The sequence below is a fragment of the Xenopus laevis genome, chromosome 9_10L (genome assembly GCF_017654675.1).
Source record: "Xenopus laevis strain J_2021 chromosome 9_10L, Xenopus_laevis_v10.1, whole genome shotgun sequence".
Taxonomy (NCBI): domain Eukaryota; kingdom Metazoa; phylum Chordata; class Amphibia; order Anura; family Pipidae; genus Xenopus; species Xenopus laevis.
The window spans coordinates 55,086,377-55,104,458 of record NC_054387.1 but is presented as its reverse complement, the minus strand read 5'-3'; the positions used below and the strand labels follow the sequence as shown (position 1 = coordinate 55,104,458).

At 42.7% G+C, this 18,082-nt stretch overlaps 2 protein-coding genes and 2 non-coding genes across 4 annotated transcripts; all 4 read left to right on the top strand.

The window, feature by feature from the left end:
* The first annotated feature begins 2,346 nt into the window (after positions 1–2,346).
* On the top strand, positions 2,347–7,747 carry rpl13a.L (ribosomal protein L13a L homeolog). Its single transcript, NM_001086661.1, is given in 9 exon segments — positions 2,347–2,366; positions 3,630–3,713; positions 5,214–5,286; positions 5,476–5,541; positions 5,994–6,095; positions 6,902–6,987; positions 7,070–7,129; positions 7,355–7,477; positions 7,626–7,747. Coding segments are annotated over 9 exon segments (696 nt in total). The 5' UTR covers positions 2,347–2,351; the 3' UTR covers positions 7,713–7,747.
* Positions 5,072–5,143, top strand: LOC121398572. The gene has a single exon (XR_005964393.1). It is a non-coding gene; the product is annotated as a small nucleolar RNA Z195/SNORD33/SNORD32 family (small nucleolar RNA).
* On the top strand, positions 5,316–5,390 carry LOC121398571. Its single transcript, XR_005964392.1, has one exon. It is a non-coding gene; the product is annotated as a small nucleolar RNA Z195/SNORD33/SNORD32 family (small nucleolar RNA).
* Positions 7,748–12,099: 4,352 nt separating the features above from the next.
* On the top strand, positions 12,100–17,986 carry rps11.L (ribosomal protein S11 L homeolog). The gene is given in 5 exon segments (NM_001087207.1): positions 12,100–12,137; positions 13,572–13,703; positions 17,177–17,252; positions 17,431–17,560; positions 17,818–17,986. Coding segments are annotated over 5 exon segments (477 nt in total). The 5' UTR covers positions 12,100–12,122; the 3' UTR covers positions 17,942–17,986.
* Positions 17,987–18,082: the final 96 nt, after the last annotated feature.

Here is an 18,082-nt window from a genome sequence, read left to right as displayed (position 1 = left end):
AGATAAATAGATGATGGATGGATAGATGATAGATAATGAAAAGATAGATGATTGATAGATAAATAGATGATAGAAAGACTGATATATAGATTGATAGATAAATAGAAGATAGATAGATACCATAAGTAGATGATAGATAGATGTGATTTAGGAGTAAAAAAAAGAGGCTAGAACACATGAAAGTAAACAAAGGTCTAGTACCTGCTGGTATTCACTCCTGGGTAATAAAAAGGCTCAGCCTTTTTACTACCCTGCCAGTTTTATATTCCAGTTTTATATTCAAGATAGTATTTATAGACATGTGTGCTGAGTAGAACTTTAAAATGTGGATCACTATAGGATCACAGACTGTGTTCCTTGTGTACTGAATTAATTACTCAGCCTTTGAACAGCTCATTAGCATTTAACGCACCGCTACCTAAAGTAACCGTGGTTGATTTAAAAGGAAATTATAGCAAAAATTAACATTTTATATAACCTTAATCTCATAAAAACCGTATAAACGTAATGAACTGAAAAATCTGCACTGTTTCTGAAATGATTGAGTTAATGTTCACTATCCCGTTTACAGCAAACTGTCTCTCTACAAGCAGGCTTTGCATTGGAGTGTGTTATTCTCACACAGTTAACTCTAATACAGTGTCTAGGCAAAGGGAGCACACATCAATGTATTTGATCCAACTGTCAATCAAAATCGTTTTATCAATAACCCCTCAGTCTATTTGCTATTAATTTCACTATAAACCTATAATCATTAATCAATAGTGTTAATGGCTGCCCGTGGTACTATTAATATTAACCGTTCCCTTATAGACACAGGTAACTTCTCAGAATTAAATATAACTCTAAGAAGCTCTGAAAAAATCTTGACTGAGACTGACACCAGAAATTAAATTTATCAAAATATTGCCTTTGAAAGCTACTTATAACTTTGCCATAAAGTATTTTCACAATGCCTTTACATTAACTGTCTGATGCCCCATGTTTCGGTATGAGGGAGCTGCCATATTTGTGCAGCAGGAGTCCGTTAGCATTAGAAACTATAACTGACAGGCTGAGATGGGACAGTCAGGTTGGCAAAACAGTCAGGTTTAGAAACTTCAACTAACAACTAACAAACCTCTCAGCAAAAAAATGATCAACATGACCTATAGGTAACTTTTAATGTACATTCATATTTTAAAAAGTCGTTTTTTAGTGTCAGTATCACTTTAGTTACTGGCCACATCATGGAAAAGTTATATGAATGTTTTTTTTAACTCTAATAAACTCAAATTTACTCACAACTCAAATGGGAGCTTATTTATGAAATGTCAAAAACTCGATCAAATGTCAACGACCCAAAAACTCGGATCAAATTCTCGTATCGAGTTTCCCTCCGACAAGAACCTAAATGTCAGGAAGGCTATTAACCTCTTCAAATGGGTCGACGGACCTCTGCCATTGACATTGCCATCGGCAGGTTTTAGGTGGCGACCTACCGAATTTGAGTTATTTCCAGGATAGAGGGATGATAAATCTTAGATTCAATTTCACCATTAAACTCTAGTTTCCAAAGTATTCCTCCTTACCATATTTCACATTCGAAATTCTTGTGATCATTAAACAAAACATTATCATTATTGTACTCAATACTCAGCAAGGAAGAGGTAGGAACCATTTCATCACCCAACCTCATTGAGGTATATTTGTTAATAATACACAAAAGCCATGAATATCTTGTAAATTATATCCTTATAAACGGTGAGTACTGATGTCATCAGTTATTAACTGTGAGTAGTGATGTCTTTTCTGTCACATGACACTGTAACTTGTGTATTATAATATATAAAGAACCCTGTGTTGGAAAATATTAGAAGTTACCTCAGAGTTCCATTACCCGTATAAAAACACTCGACCTCGTGCTTTTATATGGTCATGAAACTCCTCGGTAACTCTGTAATATCCCTATAATTTACTATATATTTGAGAGCAATATTTAGAGCAGTTCTGCAGGACACCAAGAGGCAGGGCTGTATTTCTGTGTAGTGCAGCTTAGGCCAAGTCCACACACAGTAAGGCACCTCTCATAAATATTTCTAACACCACAAACAAACATGCTGAGTCTGACCCCTACAATTCACTGAGCATCGACTTTTTACTACCCAGAGCTGCTTTTACAACTAACCCCGCCCACAGGAGGAGAACTATTTTGCGTACTGCCCACAGTAATGGTGGCTCCCACTCCGGCTTCTCACGTACTCCCTTCAAGTAGCTGCCCATGAATATAACGTCACTTCCGCCCCTGCCCATCGCGCGGTTAAGGCGTCCCCGTAGCCTCCCGGCAGCCCTTTCCCATCCAGCAGGCAAAGATGGCGGATGCCGCGGTAAGCAGCTCCCGTTGGAGTGGAGGTTTAGGGGCCTCAGAGAGGGTGCAGCAGCCGGCGAGCGAGAGGGAAGGGGCGGGAGAGCACAGCGAGCAGTTCGCGATAAAAAATAAGAGTAACCGGGGGAGCGGAGTGGAACTCTTGGTTGCTAGTGTCCACGTGTGTGTTGCGCTCGCTCCCGGCCTTTGACATGGAACTGCCGTGGTGGATCCGATGGAAGTGCGATACCCAGCAGTCATTGTGCGCCTTCCCGTCAGTCTGGGAAAAGGGTTAATACCTTCTTGGCTTGAGCTTTAGGTCCCTGATTTCATTGTAGGGAAACAGTCGAGGCCAGAGGTGTCCATTACCCCGTGTCACTGGGCCGGTAGTGATCCGGCTCCGGAATGTGTCACACTTCTTATTGGTTAGACTTCCTTCATGGGCTCGGCTTTATCCGTGACTGGTCCGGGTTAGCCGATATCTTAGCGAGCAGTTAGCGGGACACAGCTCAAGCGTCTGGGCCTACTCACACCCTGAGTGGCCTGTATAACTGGTGCACATGTCCCTGTCTTACTCTGGATACGATTGGGCCTTCATTTACAGGCGTAGGGTACAGGTCTGGAGTGGGAGGCAAAATAAGCCCCGTCAGTCTAAACACAGGCCCAAACTGCCCTATCAGCCCCACTTCATGTATGGTAACTTTCTATGGAACTGTACAGCAGACCCTTTGGCATTTGCCAAAATCCACCAATTGCCAGTCCGGGCCTGGTAGGTTGTATGATAGTGACAGCTCTAGTACTTGTACCAAATCCATTCAAAGGAGTGTTAGTGTCCTGTGCGACGGGGACACTAACTCACGTTATCACTTCCACTGTCACTTATATGTTGTGACCAGGGAGCCCTGTCTGTGTGTGTGTGTGAGTAGAAAAGCCTGTGAATTCTTGTTCAGTGTGTGTCATTAGTTATGTTGAGTGCTATATGTGAGTTTTTGAGGGTTTATTTAATGATCAAGGTGTTTTGCATTGAGATGGCAGTGTATAATGGGTGTGGGTTTATATTTTTAATACAGGGGTACACAATGGGTTTATATATTGAGTTTGTGGTATATAATGTTGGGGTTTATATTTTGAATGGGGGAATATAGAGAGAGATTTTATATATATATGTGTGTATATATATATGTGTGTGTGTGTGGTTTATATATTACGGAGTGTGAGGGGTATATACAATGTGTGTGATGGCTTATTTAATAAACAGTTGGTAACTGACATGTTTATCTTGCAGAATAAGAAGCTCATGCGTGATATTGCCAAGGTTAGCCTTCCTGGACTACACAAGAGCTCTGGGGGCTTCAAGAATGCCAGACAGGTATGTGTCTCTGGCCTATGGGGTCTTTGCCTGCCTGTTTTACCTTATCTAGCTGTAATATTCCCATATTGACTGGCTGCTCCTTATGCCTCCAACCTGCCACTGTTGGTGCTAAAGCCCACCTTCTACTACTGTAATATTAGTGGTCTGGCTGTACATGCGCAGATAATTTATGTGAACCATGTGGGTGCTCTGAATCATCGTCCCAACAATTGAACAGGATAGAAAATTTGTCAGGTAAAATATCTGACGATATTTGTGGGTGATTGTCACTACTTTTTCCGGGTTATAACTTTCATACAATTGTCCATCATTTAAATAGCCAGAACATAATTTGATATTCCTACTTTAATCCCACAGTTTAAATCTGAATGTTAGATTGAATTAAAATGTACGATTGATATCCCAATGTTTGCCATACAAAAATAAATGTGAATGTGTATGGCCAGCTTAAAGGAGACCTATAGGCTGAATTAAAAGGAAAAAAAAAAAATTTTGTAGTCAATGATGTATACTACTACATGGTGCAGGTTTTACTTTTGGGTGTAAATTAGTATTGTATTTAAAAATGGACCCTTTATTGGAGCTCCCTATAGATGTTCACTGGCCCATGTTTCAAATGAGGGGTGGGCGTGTCCTAACAGTCCCTGTCAGTCACAGTAGGAGGGGACAGCCAATCACAACCCTGCAGTCGCATAAGTAAAGGCAGGCTGCAGTTCCCTATTAGTTCAGCCTAGCTACTGATTGGTTCCTGCCCTACAGTGTAGTGTGCTGCCAATTCCCTGCACAGCCAGAGAATTCATAGGGCAGGAAGTGGAACTAGAGGAGATTTTGCAGAAAGTTTCAATAAAGTAATCCGTACATTTTAAAGTACATTCCTTTATCTAAATTTAATACGCTGGCACATAATTGTTTTTACATAATGTCTCCTTTAAAGCAACCTTCTTTCTGAAGTAACCATGCTCTGGGGCAGTGATCCCCAACCAGTAGCTCGTGAGCAACATGTTGCTCTCCAACCCCTTAGATGTTGCTCCCAGTGGCCTCAAAGCAGGTTATTATTTTTGAATTACAGACTTTGAGGCAAGTTTTGGTTGTATAAAAACCAGGTGCACTGCCAAACAGAGCCTTGGTGTTAGCTGGCAATCCACATAGGAGCTACTTAATGGCCAATCACAGCCCTTATTTTGCACCCAGGAACATTTTTCATACTAGTGTTGCTCCCCAACTCCTTTTACTTCTGAATGTTGCTCACGGGTTGTAAAGGTTGGGGATCCCTGCTCTGGGGTCAAGCAGTATCATTTTAGCAGTCTGAAAGGGAAGTTCTGCCTGATTAGTAACTAGCACTTGAGGGTAAAAGCGATGTCTGTGATGAGCCCAGTTCTTTGAGTTGCACTATGAAACCACTCTACATGCACTACCATCTGAGACTCGCTGACAGAAGAAGCAAGCGCTGCCCTAAGCCTACCAGTCCCCAGACTTACTCTGTACTCCCTTCTTCAGGTTTTGATCATTGATGGCAGAGGACATCTCCTTGGGCGACTTGCAGCTATTGTTGCCAAGCAGGTTCTGCTGGGTGAGTGTGAAGATCTTGTTTTGTTAGCAGAGGTCAGTGATGATGGTTCTTCTTCGAGTTTAATGCCAATGAGACAACTTGCATGCACTACCATCTGAGACCTAAGTACGTTGTGGGTGAGTCACCTACCTGCTATAAGATGGCTATCACTGACTGGGCTTGCAGATACTGACTTGCTTTTCTTTTCAGGTCGCAAAGTGGTGGTAGTTCGATGCGAAGGCATAAACATCTCTGGCAACTTCTACCGCAACAAGCGTAAGTTCTAAGTTAAGTCTTGGACCTGGCACTCGTGTTAGACATGTGCACTCCCCAGATGGTGCAACGGCAAAACTGTGCACCAACCCTAATCAGCATGGCTATTAAAGGCAGTTCCAGTTCTACTGCTGTGAAGGCTGTAGTTTCCTGTAGGGGAAAAATGTCTCTTGTACTATAAATTCTTATTCATTGAGACCCTACGGAACCCTGGCATTACCCATGGTCCCATAGAACTTGTGTAATGCTTGTAATGGGTCCCATACAGTTTGCAACCTTGCTCTTCTTGCACAGTGTTTTCAGCTCATTCAATGCCATGGTTTGGCTCTTTTCACCTGTGCTATGCATTTCCATGTAAGTAAATATGCTGCATGGATGAAAGGAAAACCTAGGGGCTGGAAAGGTTTGTGCAGGGTTTATGAAGCCATTGTGGTAATGAGTCTCTCTCTCAACAGTTAAGTACCTTGCTTTCCTGCGCAAGCGTATGAACACCAACCCATCACGGGGACCATACCATTTCAGAGCACCCAGCCGCATCTTCTGGAGGACTGTAAGAGGTATTTGCATGTTAACTAATTAATTAACTAATTAAGTGGGCTCTTTGCCTTTCTCAGTAGCTGATGCGCTGCTGCCAAATAGACTTATTTGCGTTGTCTGGAAGCTCATTCCTATGCTCTTCAGTTTTCTAATACTAAAGCAGATCTGTAGACAGATAAGCCCTGCAATATCACGTGCCCAGGGCCTAGAGCAGAGGTTTCCAAATTCTGGGTCTCATTCCCCCACCTCCCCAGGGTTATCCTAAATTCTAGGGTAGGGTTTGGGGAGAATACCCACTTTCTTAAATACAAATACCTAGCTTGGAGGTTGTTTTAAGAACTGGGGTTAAAAACATTTCCTGGCCTAGATAGTTTGACCTTTGGCTTGTATTATATTGTGCTACAACTGTGATCTTGATATGTGTTGGGGGGGGTCATTACCTTCCTAACCCCTTCCATAGAGAGTCACTGGAGCCCTAGCAGCTGAGCCACACTCTACTTGTTTCTTGTATATTGTTTACAGCAAGTGAAGGCAAAACTCAGGCAGTGTCGTCTAAACCTGTGTAGATGGCATAAAGTATGGGACTTGCTAGTTCCTGTTAATTACTTGCCTATATAGCCATGGGTTGGTACAAAATGCTGCACTTAGGGACAGTCACTTGCCATAAAAGACCTGGTATGTAGCCTCCATTGTGTTTCCCAGCATAACTTTTCATACATTGAGAGCTGTGCAGGGGTTGTGTGTTGCGTGTGTGTCCCAAGTTCATACTGGCTGTTTGCCATGAATGTCCTGTTGGCTAAATGTGTATCATGTTTCTGTGCATTAGGAATGCTGCCACATAAGACAAAGAGAGGCCAGGCTGCTCTGGAGCGACTGAAGGTGTTTGATGGAATCCCACCTCCCTATGACAAGGTGCCAGTATGAATCATACAGAGGCCACTTAGTGCTCGGTACTGTACTGGTGTCTAAGATTGTTCTTCCTTGTTTTTAACAGAGGAAGCGTATGGTGGTTCCTGCTGCTCTGAAGATTGTGCGCCTGAAGCCAACACGGAAGGTAAGTGAGAGCAGGATTGTAACGATTACCTACCTTTGTCTTAACTTGGTCTTTCTGCCTCTTGGTGCCAAGATGCTTGAGAATTATTCAGGTATATGAGGCACTGAGTAGCTGTGAAGGCCTGTGAGCACCACCCCTGCCCAGCATGAGGGTAACCCTGGTTTGTTCATTGCTTAGCAAATAATGACTATTTTTACACCTGATTTTAATTTGTTTTTGTTCTAGTTTGCTTTCCTTGGCCGCCTTGCCCATGAAGTTGGCTGGAAATACCAGGCAGTGACTGCAACCCTGGAGGAGAAGAGAAAGGAGAAGGCCAAGATTCATTATAACAAAAAGAAGATCATTGGGGTGAGTGAGGAAACTTGCTCAGTGTGGGAGCCGCACCAATCTTTAGGGAATGCAGGCAGTGCTGTGGGATTGCTAGGAGGAGGAGCTGTGGCTAGCTGCTTCATGAAGTTTTGCATTTAACCACTTTTTCCCTTTGTTACCTTTCCAGAAACTTCGGAGACAAGCAGAAAAGAACGTTGAGAGCAAAATCTCCAAATACACAGATGTTCTGAAACAATACGGCATACTTGTCTAACTCCTCTTTAAAGTGTGTAATAAATATGGAACTGATGCCTACCTTGTGCTGTGATTCCCTAATTGCCACTTTGCAATGTGTTACCTGTGAATGGCCTAGGGCCCCTACTGCTTACATAATGGTACAGTCCAGTCACACTTAGCAGGATTCCCATTGGATGAGCCTTTGTAGAGAAGTTAAAAGGCTGAAGTTGTGCCCAGAACCTTAAAAGGTCACTGCTTACTTTTTAGCTGCTTGCAGTTGGATTTTTTTAATCTTTTTTTTTTATTTTAATTTTTCTGTATATCAAAGGCTTATGTTTGCAGCTGCTTTCTGGTTGGTACACCATATTTACCCTAGCAACAAGCAGTCAATACAGAATTAATAGGAATGTTATGGGAAGCATCACAAAGAGTGTGCTGCACCAGAGAGTATGTTCAGCTATGCATTCCCCCCAGATGTCTGTAGACTGATCGCATTGTTTTATTATCAGGTCTCAACATGGAAGATCATGGACTGCACAAATCTGACATATTAAGAAGTTAAACTTCAAAGTTCACATGTCTGTGTTGCCCTAACCCTTATATTAATAAAGTGGTGGAACTGCAGGGGGTGCAATTGTACTAGGGCCCGTACCCCCCCCCGTGAGCCTGCTGGCAGTCCGCACGAGCGGAAAAACTATCAAAGCCGCTTCCGGAGGGGGCTTGGTGACTCCTTCTGCACCCAGGCACGCCTCCCCATAGTTCCGTTACTGCATTAGTAAAAGCAATCAGTGTGGCCCATCTGGATTTTCTAGAAAGGCCCATAATGCTCACACGATCTAGTAACCTTGCAACCCATTAGTAATTTAAATAATCTGGCTATCAATTGCCCACAGTCGGATCTGTCCATGCCCACATGTTCCTAGCAAATCCTCAGGGAATCTGGAGTAAGCCAGGGGGTCCCTCTATCCTACCAAACATTATCTGGGTCCCCTTCATTATCTGAGTTTTCCCCCATAAACAAACTCTGCTACAGCCTCAGGTACCCAGCCAGCAGTCATCTAAGATGTATGAGGCAGGGCTGCACTGACAATAAAAAGGAGAGCAGTGCAGTCTTGCAAGCTGGATTGTGTACAAATGGCTACATGTTTGGTTTCCTTACTGTGTGGCTTTGGCTTCAGGGAAAGAGCAAGGTTAGGCAATTTACAGTAAGTCACTTTAGACATGGCAGACTAAGATTCTCCTTTAAAACTGCATATTCAATACTTGTGCCCTCCCAGCCCAAGAAATAGCCATTACTCTAGAAGAATAGGCCTTGACAAAAACTGGAGGTGAACAACTTTCCACTTCAATGCATAATTGTATAGTGCCCAAATCCAACTGGCAATTGAATTTAGAAGCCTAAAGCAGGGATGGACTGGAGCCTTGGGGGCCCAGCTGGCAATTCCCATGGCCCCATTCTGACCTCCAATTTCAGTCTCTAGCGTAAGCATGCATGAAGGTGCAAATCCCGCAGCGCGCAGGATGCAGTTGTGGGGCAAACAGGGTGCCCAGTCTGACCCTGGCCTTGTCCTTTTGTCCTAGAAACGGAGACTGGTAAACTTTGTCTTCCTACAAGACTCCATATTATATATAAGACTTCTGGCCCCATCCAAATAATGAATCTTTCTCTGTTGGTGGGTCTGGTTAAAAAAAAAAAAGGCAAAATCTGATCAATGTTGACAACTGAAGCTCAATCTATTCTAAATATACAATATACTTATTCTTACAAAAAAAACACAAGTAAGGCTCATCTACATGCACCAAGTTCAGCACCCTTCTTAAGAACAATAGGGTTACCATTATTAACAAATATCCATCTGTTTTAGGGGTTCAAATGGAGGATATTCAGAACTAGGTTCAGATCCCAACTAGGAACCTTATTTTTAAACAGCCTAAGACTATTCAGGACACACATGAATTGCATCGCCAAAGAATTAGTTGAAAAATAAATTCCTGTAAAAGCTGAAATAGCCTTTAGCATTAAGCATGGTCTGAATCTCTGAAAGACCCAACTATACCCATAAGGGCCTTCACGTTCCAGGCTATCAGACATCTCTCTACCTCCTTGTATAGGAAATAACCTTGAGACAGCAGTTCTTTGATCTGCAGAAGAATGTCTTGTTCTTACATTCCACTGATGCAAAGTTCTTATAGGAGATGCTCATATCATTCAGTAAATAGGTTCCAATATAAACATTTGCAGTAAAAAGAAATAAGCAGTTAATATTACTAGTTCCATTAATTAAAGGGCACCTGTTGGGTAAAAATGTTATCCCCAACCAAAGGTGCGTGCTAATAAAGCCCACATTCCGGTTGGGGATAAGTCAATTCTTTTTTTAAATGCACCCTGACAGAACTACACTTCCCGCACTGGGAGGGAGCTCCCAGTGTGAGCAACCATGTCCGGTCTCTTGCATTTGCATTATGAAAAGCTGCCCTGAATTCCTCATTATGCGCATGACATGCGCATGCAAGTGACCGGACATGGCTGTCGCACCAGGAGCTCCCTCCTGGTGTGGGTAGCGTTGCGCTGGCGGGGGTATTTTCTTTTAAAAAAAACTGCTTTATTCCCAACCGGAATGTGGGCTCTATTAGCACGCACCTTTGGTTGGGGATAACATTTTTACTAAAAAGGTGCCCTTTAATGCGCTTATAATGCAGCACTTTATTGGGGACAGTGCCCCCTGTCAAGCTTCTCTGCATTGTCATTGCTTGATACAACTTTCTTAAAGTCACAGCAGTTTTTGCGGAAGATACGTAAGCTGTGTAAGTTTTAACAAAATTTTATATATAGCTTGCACTATTTAACTTTAGCCTGATTTTGACAGCTCAGATTGCAGTACTGGATTGTTAGTCTATAGCTAAAGAATCAGGTATGTTTGTGTTAAATATAAATATAATGCATTTATATTAATAGCTGGGAAATTAGGATAATGTTTCTGCACCTATTCTACATAATCCAACTGAATGAGATCATGTTAAATAGGGGGATATTTTCTGAAAATCTGGAGTTGCTGAGAGAAAAGCAGATAAAACAGTTCTAGCTGCTAATAAATGTGTTTTTTATGGTCCATTACAGTCATCAGTGTAAGGGAGCGGCTGCATTTTCATCCGACAGTTGGATAAATGTAGTTCTTACCTGCAATTTCTCCTTCACTTCCTGTATCTTCAGAACATCCGACACGTCACATGCGTTTCGTTGCATGGCAATGTGTCTCACTGTGGAGTTCCTCCCTAAATTCAGGAGTGAGAAAATTCAAAGTGGGTGTTTCCATCAATTAAAACCTGGGTACTGCCATTTACTGGCCTACCTTAGATTTTCACACCTGAAAATAAAAACGTACATTTCTGACTTCAATGTACGTTCTACAAATAACCAGGTATGCATTTTACAAATAGACATTTATATAGTATGTAGTTGCCCATCTTACCATTACGTACTATTCTAGTATTCTTTAAGTAGTATTCTAGTGTTTCAAAAAAGGGCAAACTAGTTATCTGAAAAAGGAAACAAAAATAGACATCAGTTATGTTGCAAAGATAAACATTGTTGCAAAGAAAAACTTTTGCTAGGAATAATCTACTTTGTTGCATAAACCCTTTGTTACAGATAACATTTTACACTTCAACTATCATTTATACCTTGTGGGTGTAAAGTGTCTAGTCTTTTTATCCAGAACGCTTCTCTTTGTAGTAGACATTGTCTCATATTACCTCCCCTTTGTGGAGGCTGGATTACTTCTCATACCATTTCAGTTGTGTTTGGTTATAGTTTGCTGAATTAAAATGTCTAAATAGAGTAGTATCTGTGGGAGAACCTTGTTGACATTCCGGATATTACCGATGTTTTTCATTAATCCTGGTATTTATGCTCCTGATCGTTTGGCCAATATACCCTTTACCACATGGACATTTTTAGTCACATGTGGCGTAATGTCTAATTTTTATGGAGGTGCCTTGTGTTGGATGTCTCAAAACACTCACCCACTTTGATACATTTGTAACAAATAAGCAAAGGTTCAATTGATTCAGGGAGTAAGAATGCTTCTAATTGAATAAAGATTCACTTTGTAACTCCTGGAGGTTCACTGACTGGAATCATCAACCCCCAGCAATGTCTCTGAACATGTCCTGATGCCCCAACCAAGTAGACAGGAATGACTTTATTAACGCATTAGTGAGGACCCGTTATCCCCCGGGCACCAGTCTGCATTCTTACGACAGCCACCAGGAGGCAACGGCTGTTTTACGTCTTTGCCCAAAGTAATGGCAGCCCCCACTCTGACTTCTCCCCCGCCCCCTCCCAGTGGAGTCCCCACGAATATGACGTCACGTCCGCCCCTGCCTATCGCACAGTCAAAGCGTCCCCGTAGCTTCCCGTCATCCCTTTCCCATCCAGCAGGCAAAGATGGCGGACATTCAGGTGAGCGGCTCCCGCTAGAACAGTAGTTTTAAGCCTCGGGAAGGATGTGGGTGTCTGTGTAAGAGCGGGGAAGCGGCAGTAAAGGACAGGGGTCGGTACGGGAGGGGATGTGATGGGTTTGGCGGAGAGAGAATCGATGGATTTGGCTGTGGGTACGCACGTGTGTTCTGGCTTCCATTTCGTCCCGGCGCATGTAACTTCACTGCTGGAACTACAATCCCCGTGGGCCTTTGCGCGCCTGCTCGATTGCCCTCGGCGAAAACTCGCTTAAAGACGAATTCCGGGCCCGGGAGACTAAGCCTTGGGCAAAAGTACGAGATGTTAATAGGGATATTATGAGCGAGTGTTGGTTACACTTCTTCTCTCTAATTAATAGCAAGAAAACGGCTTACAGTTACACAACTCAGTGTCCCCTCCCCCCACTCATGGACATTCTTCTCATTTGTGCCAACTGTCTGGGAACCTGACTCTAAAAGTTCCTATGGAGCGGCCCATGGCTCCTATACACGCCTTACTCTAACTGGGGTTAAACTACGTGCAAATGTTCCTATGGGACTGTCCCTGGCACCAGTACATTCCCTTTGGGTAATTATGTGCTAATCTACACCCATAATTTCCTTTACTTATCCAACCCCCCCACCCTAATAGATTCCTCTTACTCCTGGTAATTTAGGGTTAATCTACATCCACAGGTTACTATAGCCACCCTGTTACCTATACACCCCCTTACTCTGGATTAGGGTTGCCATCTGGCTGGTATTTACCTACCTGGCCAGGTAAAAATGATGGTTCATCCCAATGTTATTAAATGGGTATATATATATAGGAAGGCTAGTATTTTTTCCAGAAAAAGTGGCAACCCTACTCTGGATAACTAGGGGTTAATCTGGATATACAGAATCCTGTGTAGTTACAGGGGTTGTTCACTTTTGAGAACTTTCAGTATGATGTAGAAAGTGATTTTCTGAGATAAATTTGCAATTCGTTTTCATTTTTTATCGACAGTTTATTTAGCTTTTTATTCAGCAGCTCTTCAATTTGCATTTTAAGCAATCTGGTAACTAGGGCCCAAATTACCCTAACAACCATGCATTGTATTTAATAAGAGACTGGAATATGATTAGGAGAGGGACTGAATAGAAAGAGGAGTAATAAACAGTAACAATACATTTGTAGCCTTACAGAGCATTTATTTTTTTTAGAAGGGGACATCGATACCCATTTGAAAGCTGCAAAGAATCAGAAGAAAAAGACAAACTATAAAAAATAAATGAAAACCAATTGAAAAGTTGCTTAGAATTGGCTGTTGTATAACATATGTTGCCGTAAAGGTGAACCACCCCTTTAAAGAAGGGCAATTCCCTGGTAGCTTTGGGGTGAGTGTGGCCCCATTAGGTGCTGCTGAATAATGTGGCTGTGTTTCTTTGTCTGCAGACTGAGAGAGCCTATCAGAAGCAGCCGACCATCTTTCAGAACAAGAAGCGTGTTCTGCAGGGTGAGACCGGCAAGGAGAAGCTCCCACGTTACTACAGGAGTGTTGGCCTGGGATTCAAGACTCCAAGAGAGGTAACTGACACCGTGGCTACATGTAATGCTTTTACTCTATAGTGGCCTTGGGCTTATGCCTACAAGTAGGCGTGTTTATATCCCATTGCTGTGTGGCAGGCAGACTGGTACCCATGTACTCTGCTGTGGGTCCATTTGGTGATCGGTCATGGCTTTATTTCATTTTTTTAACTTTTATTTTACTTAACAGACCAGTAACATAAAAAAAAATTTTTAGTACACATCAAAAAAATAAACCAACACAAATTATACTTTAAAATCACAAAGCCTGTATTACGAAATAACTTACAGAAACTCCACTTCTGTCCTCTACAGAAAAGGCGACAGGGCAACCATCGATCATGCTGGGCTCGATTTCTCCTCCTTGCTGCTCTACTGACAGCGTGTGAAGGAGCAACATGGATGCCATGCAGTGACTTCCTGGGCCCCCTCCTCCTGCACTATAGATGATGCTGCTGGTGATGAGAAACGGCCGCTGCTGCAGTGACATTAACAAAACTTCCTCGTGTCTCTGTCTTCAGCTCCCGCTCCCCAAATGTGCAAGGGGGGGGGTCTCCTGCCACTGGGAACCTGGGGGGATACAAATGCACATCGCAGCCTGTAGTCGATATATAAATATATAGAGAGAGAATAGTTCTGCCATCCCTCACCTTCCATTCTGAACAGTGTTTCTGAAGACAGACAGGAGGAAGTTTGGTTTATTTTGCAGCCTTGCTCCTCTGAAGCTGCTGCCCTTAGTGAGCCGGGGGAGAGAGAGGCTGTGAAATGAGAAGCGAGCACAATCATCCATCATTCCTGTCAGGGGATCTGGCTGGGGGGGAGCAGCGCCCACTCTCCGTGCTCCTCTACACCCAAACTGCTTCCACTACTGAAAGTCCTGCTGCACTATTATGAAAGCGGCAGCCTTGACCCTGGAAGAAGCGGTGGAGAGCAGCGGATCAGTGTCGGCTGCAGCAGCAGTGGCTGTTACTCATCACCAGCGACATCATCTATAGTGGAGGAGGAGGGGGCCTGGAGTCACTGCATCGCATCCATGTTGCTCCTTCACACGCTGTCAGTAGAGTAGCCAGGAGGAGAAATCGAGCCCAGCATGATCGATGGTTGCCCTGTCTCCTTTTCTGTAGAGGACAGGAAGTGGAGTTTCTGTAAGTTATTTATTAATAAAGGCTTTGTGATTTTAAAATATAATTTGTGTTGGTGTTTTTTTTTTTTTTTGATGTGTACAAACGATTTTTTTAAAAAAAAAAAAAAAAAAAATTTGTTACTGGTCTTTTAAGTAGTGTTCTCCAGATATCCAAGTTATTTTGGCAAAAGTTCTTCTTACCAAGAGACAGACCTCTGTAGACCTTATTTTAAGGAACTCCATATTGTATTATAATTATTTCATTACATTTTTCCAGAACTTCATAAAAGCGAATTGACAAATTGTGATCTATACTAATGGCATTGCGGGAGATTGACTGGGTGAGAGATTTTCATCAATAGATAATCCTCACCTTCATATATTTATATTGCGCCAGCAAATTATGCAGCGATTTACTTTAGTTTAACGGCCGAGAATTTTACTGAAATTTAACACTGTATACAGAGAAGAATATTACAGGACTCTGCTTGCAAGAGCTTACAATCTAAAGATTTGGAATGAGCGATTTCTTACAATAAAACATAAGCCCTGTCTATCTGTCAAAATTGTTCACAAGTGACTCCTTGGGCCCTGCAGTGCATCATCTGTGTATAGAGAGGTACGCTCCTCCAGTTCCCCAAGGATAAGGCTGGTAACATTGTGGGAGGTGATGCTGGTAACATTCACATGTGCAACTGCTACTCAAGTCAGTCAAAAAAGTTTCCTTTGAGGATGGCCCATGTCTAAATATCATGCCAATGTGTTAGTGCTTTGGCTGATGTGCAAAGGCTTTGCAGCTCTGCTTCTTTAACTTCTGCGGTTTACTGGCCAGTTTGATCAGCTGCCCAAACAATCTGAGACATTCTGGTACCATTGGTTGCCTCTCCTAGGGAGTCTTGTCTGGTTACAACGTGGGATGGGCTTGGACATATGTAGCTGCCTTTACGTGCCCCAGAAGCAGAAATAGGTGAGGGAAACTGAAAGCAGCTGCACCTTTAGGGCCACAGGGCAGATCAGAGGGCCAAAATCTATCAGTTTTTAGTGAGATAATGTTCCAGAGAGATTGGCTGTTCTCAATTGTTAATAAGGTCTCAATACCTGCAGTGACTCATTATCCCCCAATGGTTTATGGTGTGGCTCATCTTGTTCCTTTGTGACTTCAAATATGGGGCCCTTGTCTCTTTAGCACATCTTAAAGGAACATGAAAGTGTTTTAAAGTAATACAAATAAAATGTACTGTTGCCCTGCACTTGTAAAACAGCTGTTTGCTTCAGAAACACTACTATTGTTTATATAAATAAGCTTCTGTGTAGCAATTGGGGCAGCCATTCAAAGTCAAAAAGACTCCGGTTACACAGCAGATAAGCTCTGTAGTACATAATGGTGTTATCCACTATTTAACCTGTGCCATATAGCCTTTTCTCAATTTCCGCCATTGCTACACAACGGCTTGTTTATATGTGTTATAGTATGTTTCTGAAGCAAACAGATCAGTTTTACCAGTGCAGAGCAACAGTACATTCATTACTTTAAAACACTTTAATGTTTTGGTGTTACTGTTCCTTTAAGTACACTCCCAGACACCCTAGCTGGCAGCCATGCCTGATTGGTGTAAGGAGACAGATTCATGGGGTTGCTCTTAGATGTGGATCTAAGTCAGGTCTTACATGTTGGTGCTTTTGGGGCCTGGTAAATTTGTCATCATAGGGTTGCTGCACAGGGGAAATCATAAAGCAGGTAAACATGGGTATTGTAATGAAACTCAGATTCTGCTCAGCCGCACAAAGATAAATGTATTGAATAAATGTTTCCATTTAGAACAGTTTACAGGGTCTGCGACCCCCCCCCCCTCCTAGAGCTGTTTCTTTACAGAATGCTGTAGTTAACACTGGATTGTATTTAACAGCTATAAGCCAGGTTCAATTAATATACAAGTTTGCCAACCTGACTGTCTGTTAGTTTCTAATGCTAACGGACTCCTGCTGCACAAATATAGCAGCCTCCTCATACAGGAACATGGGGGTAAGAAAGGTAATGTAAAAGCATCAGGCAAATACTTTTATGGCAACATTATAAATGCCATTTAAAGATAATGTTATGATGGCTATAAAAAGGGTTATTTTCTGCTGTCAGTATCTCTACGTACTGACTCCACAGGGGCTATCAAATAGCCAATCAGCGTGTTCATTTGGCATCCTCAGGAATGTATTTGCATGCTTGTGTTTCTTCCCAACACTTTTCACATTTAAATGTGGCTCAAGGATAAAAAAGGTTGGGGGCCCCCCGCTGTAGCACTAGCTGAATGGTGAATCCTGCAAGCTGAACTAACACCATTCTCCTTTATTATAGGCAATTGATGGCACCTACATTGACAAGAAATGTCCCTTTACTGGCAACGTATCCATCCGTGGCCGTATCCTTTCAGGTAAGCTGTGGGTGTGCACAATGCCCTAGTTGGTCACTATTATTTACTACTACTATTTATTTATTTACTATTATTTGCCTTGGTGTTACAATGTACTCTAATGGCCGTTCTTATATTATTGTACTCTAATGGCCGTTCTTATATTATTGCCAGCTAATGGTTATGTTGTGTCTTGCAGGAGTGGTGACAAAGATGAAGATGCAGAGGACTATAGTGATCCGCAGAGATTACCTCCATTACATTCGCAAGTACAACCGGTTTGAGAAGCGCCACAAGAATATGTCTGTCCACCTTTCCCCTTGTTTCAGGTACTGCTGAGAGCTGTCTGGTGCTAAGCATATACAGCAGCTCTTATATGTGGGATTAAATCTGTACTACTTCCCCTCTGCATCACTCCAGTTATGTGTAAGGCTCCTATTAGTGTGTGTGTGTGTGTGTGTGTTAGAAATGTGCTCGAAATGTGCTCTGTGGACATGGCTTCTGCCTGCCCAGGGACATGTATTACTTGTCTAGTTCCACACTCCCCCGGGGTGCGGCCACTCACTGTTCTTCTCTTCTCCTGCAGGGATGTGCAGGTCGGAGACACTGTCACAGTCGGAGAATGTCGTCCCCTGAGCAAAACTGTCCGCTTCAATGTCCTGAAGGTGACCAAAGCGGCTGGGACTAAGAAACAGTTCCAGAAGTTCTAAGATTCCTTCCTCTCTCTCTGCTCCAATAAAATTTCTAAGAACTGATCTCTTGTGCCTGCTGGGTATTTCTCTTGTCACTGTCTGTTCAGACCCACACCGTGCTTTCTGGACCCATTGTAAGCCAACTGCTCAACCAGCACA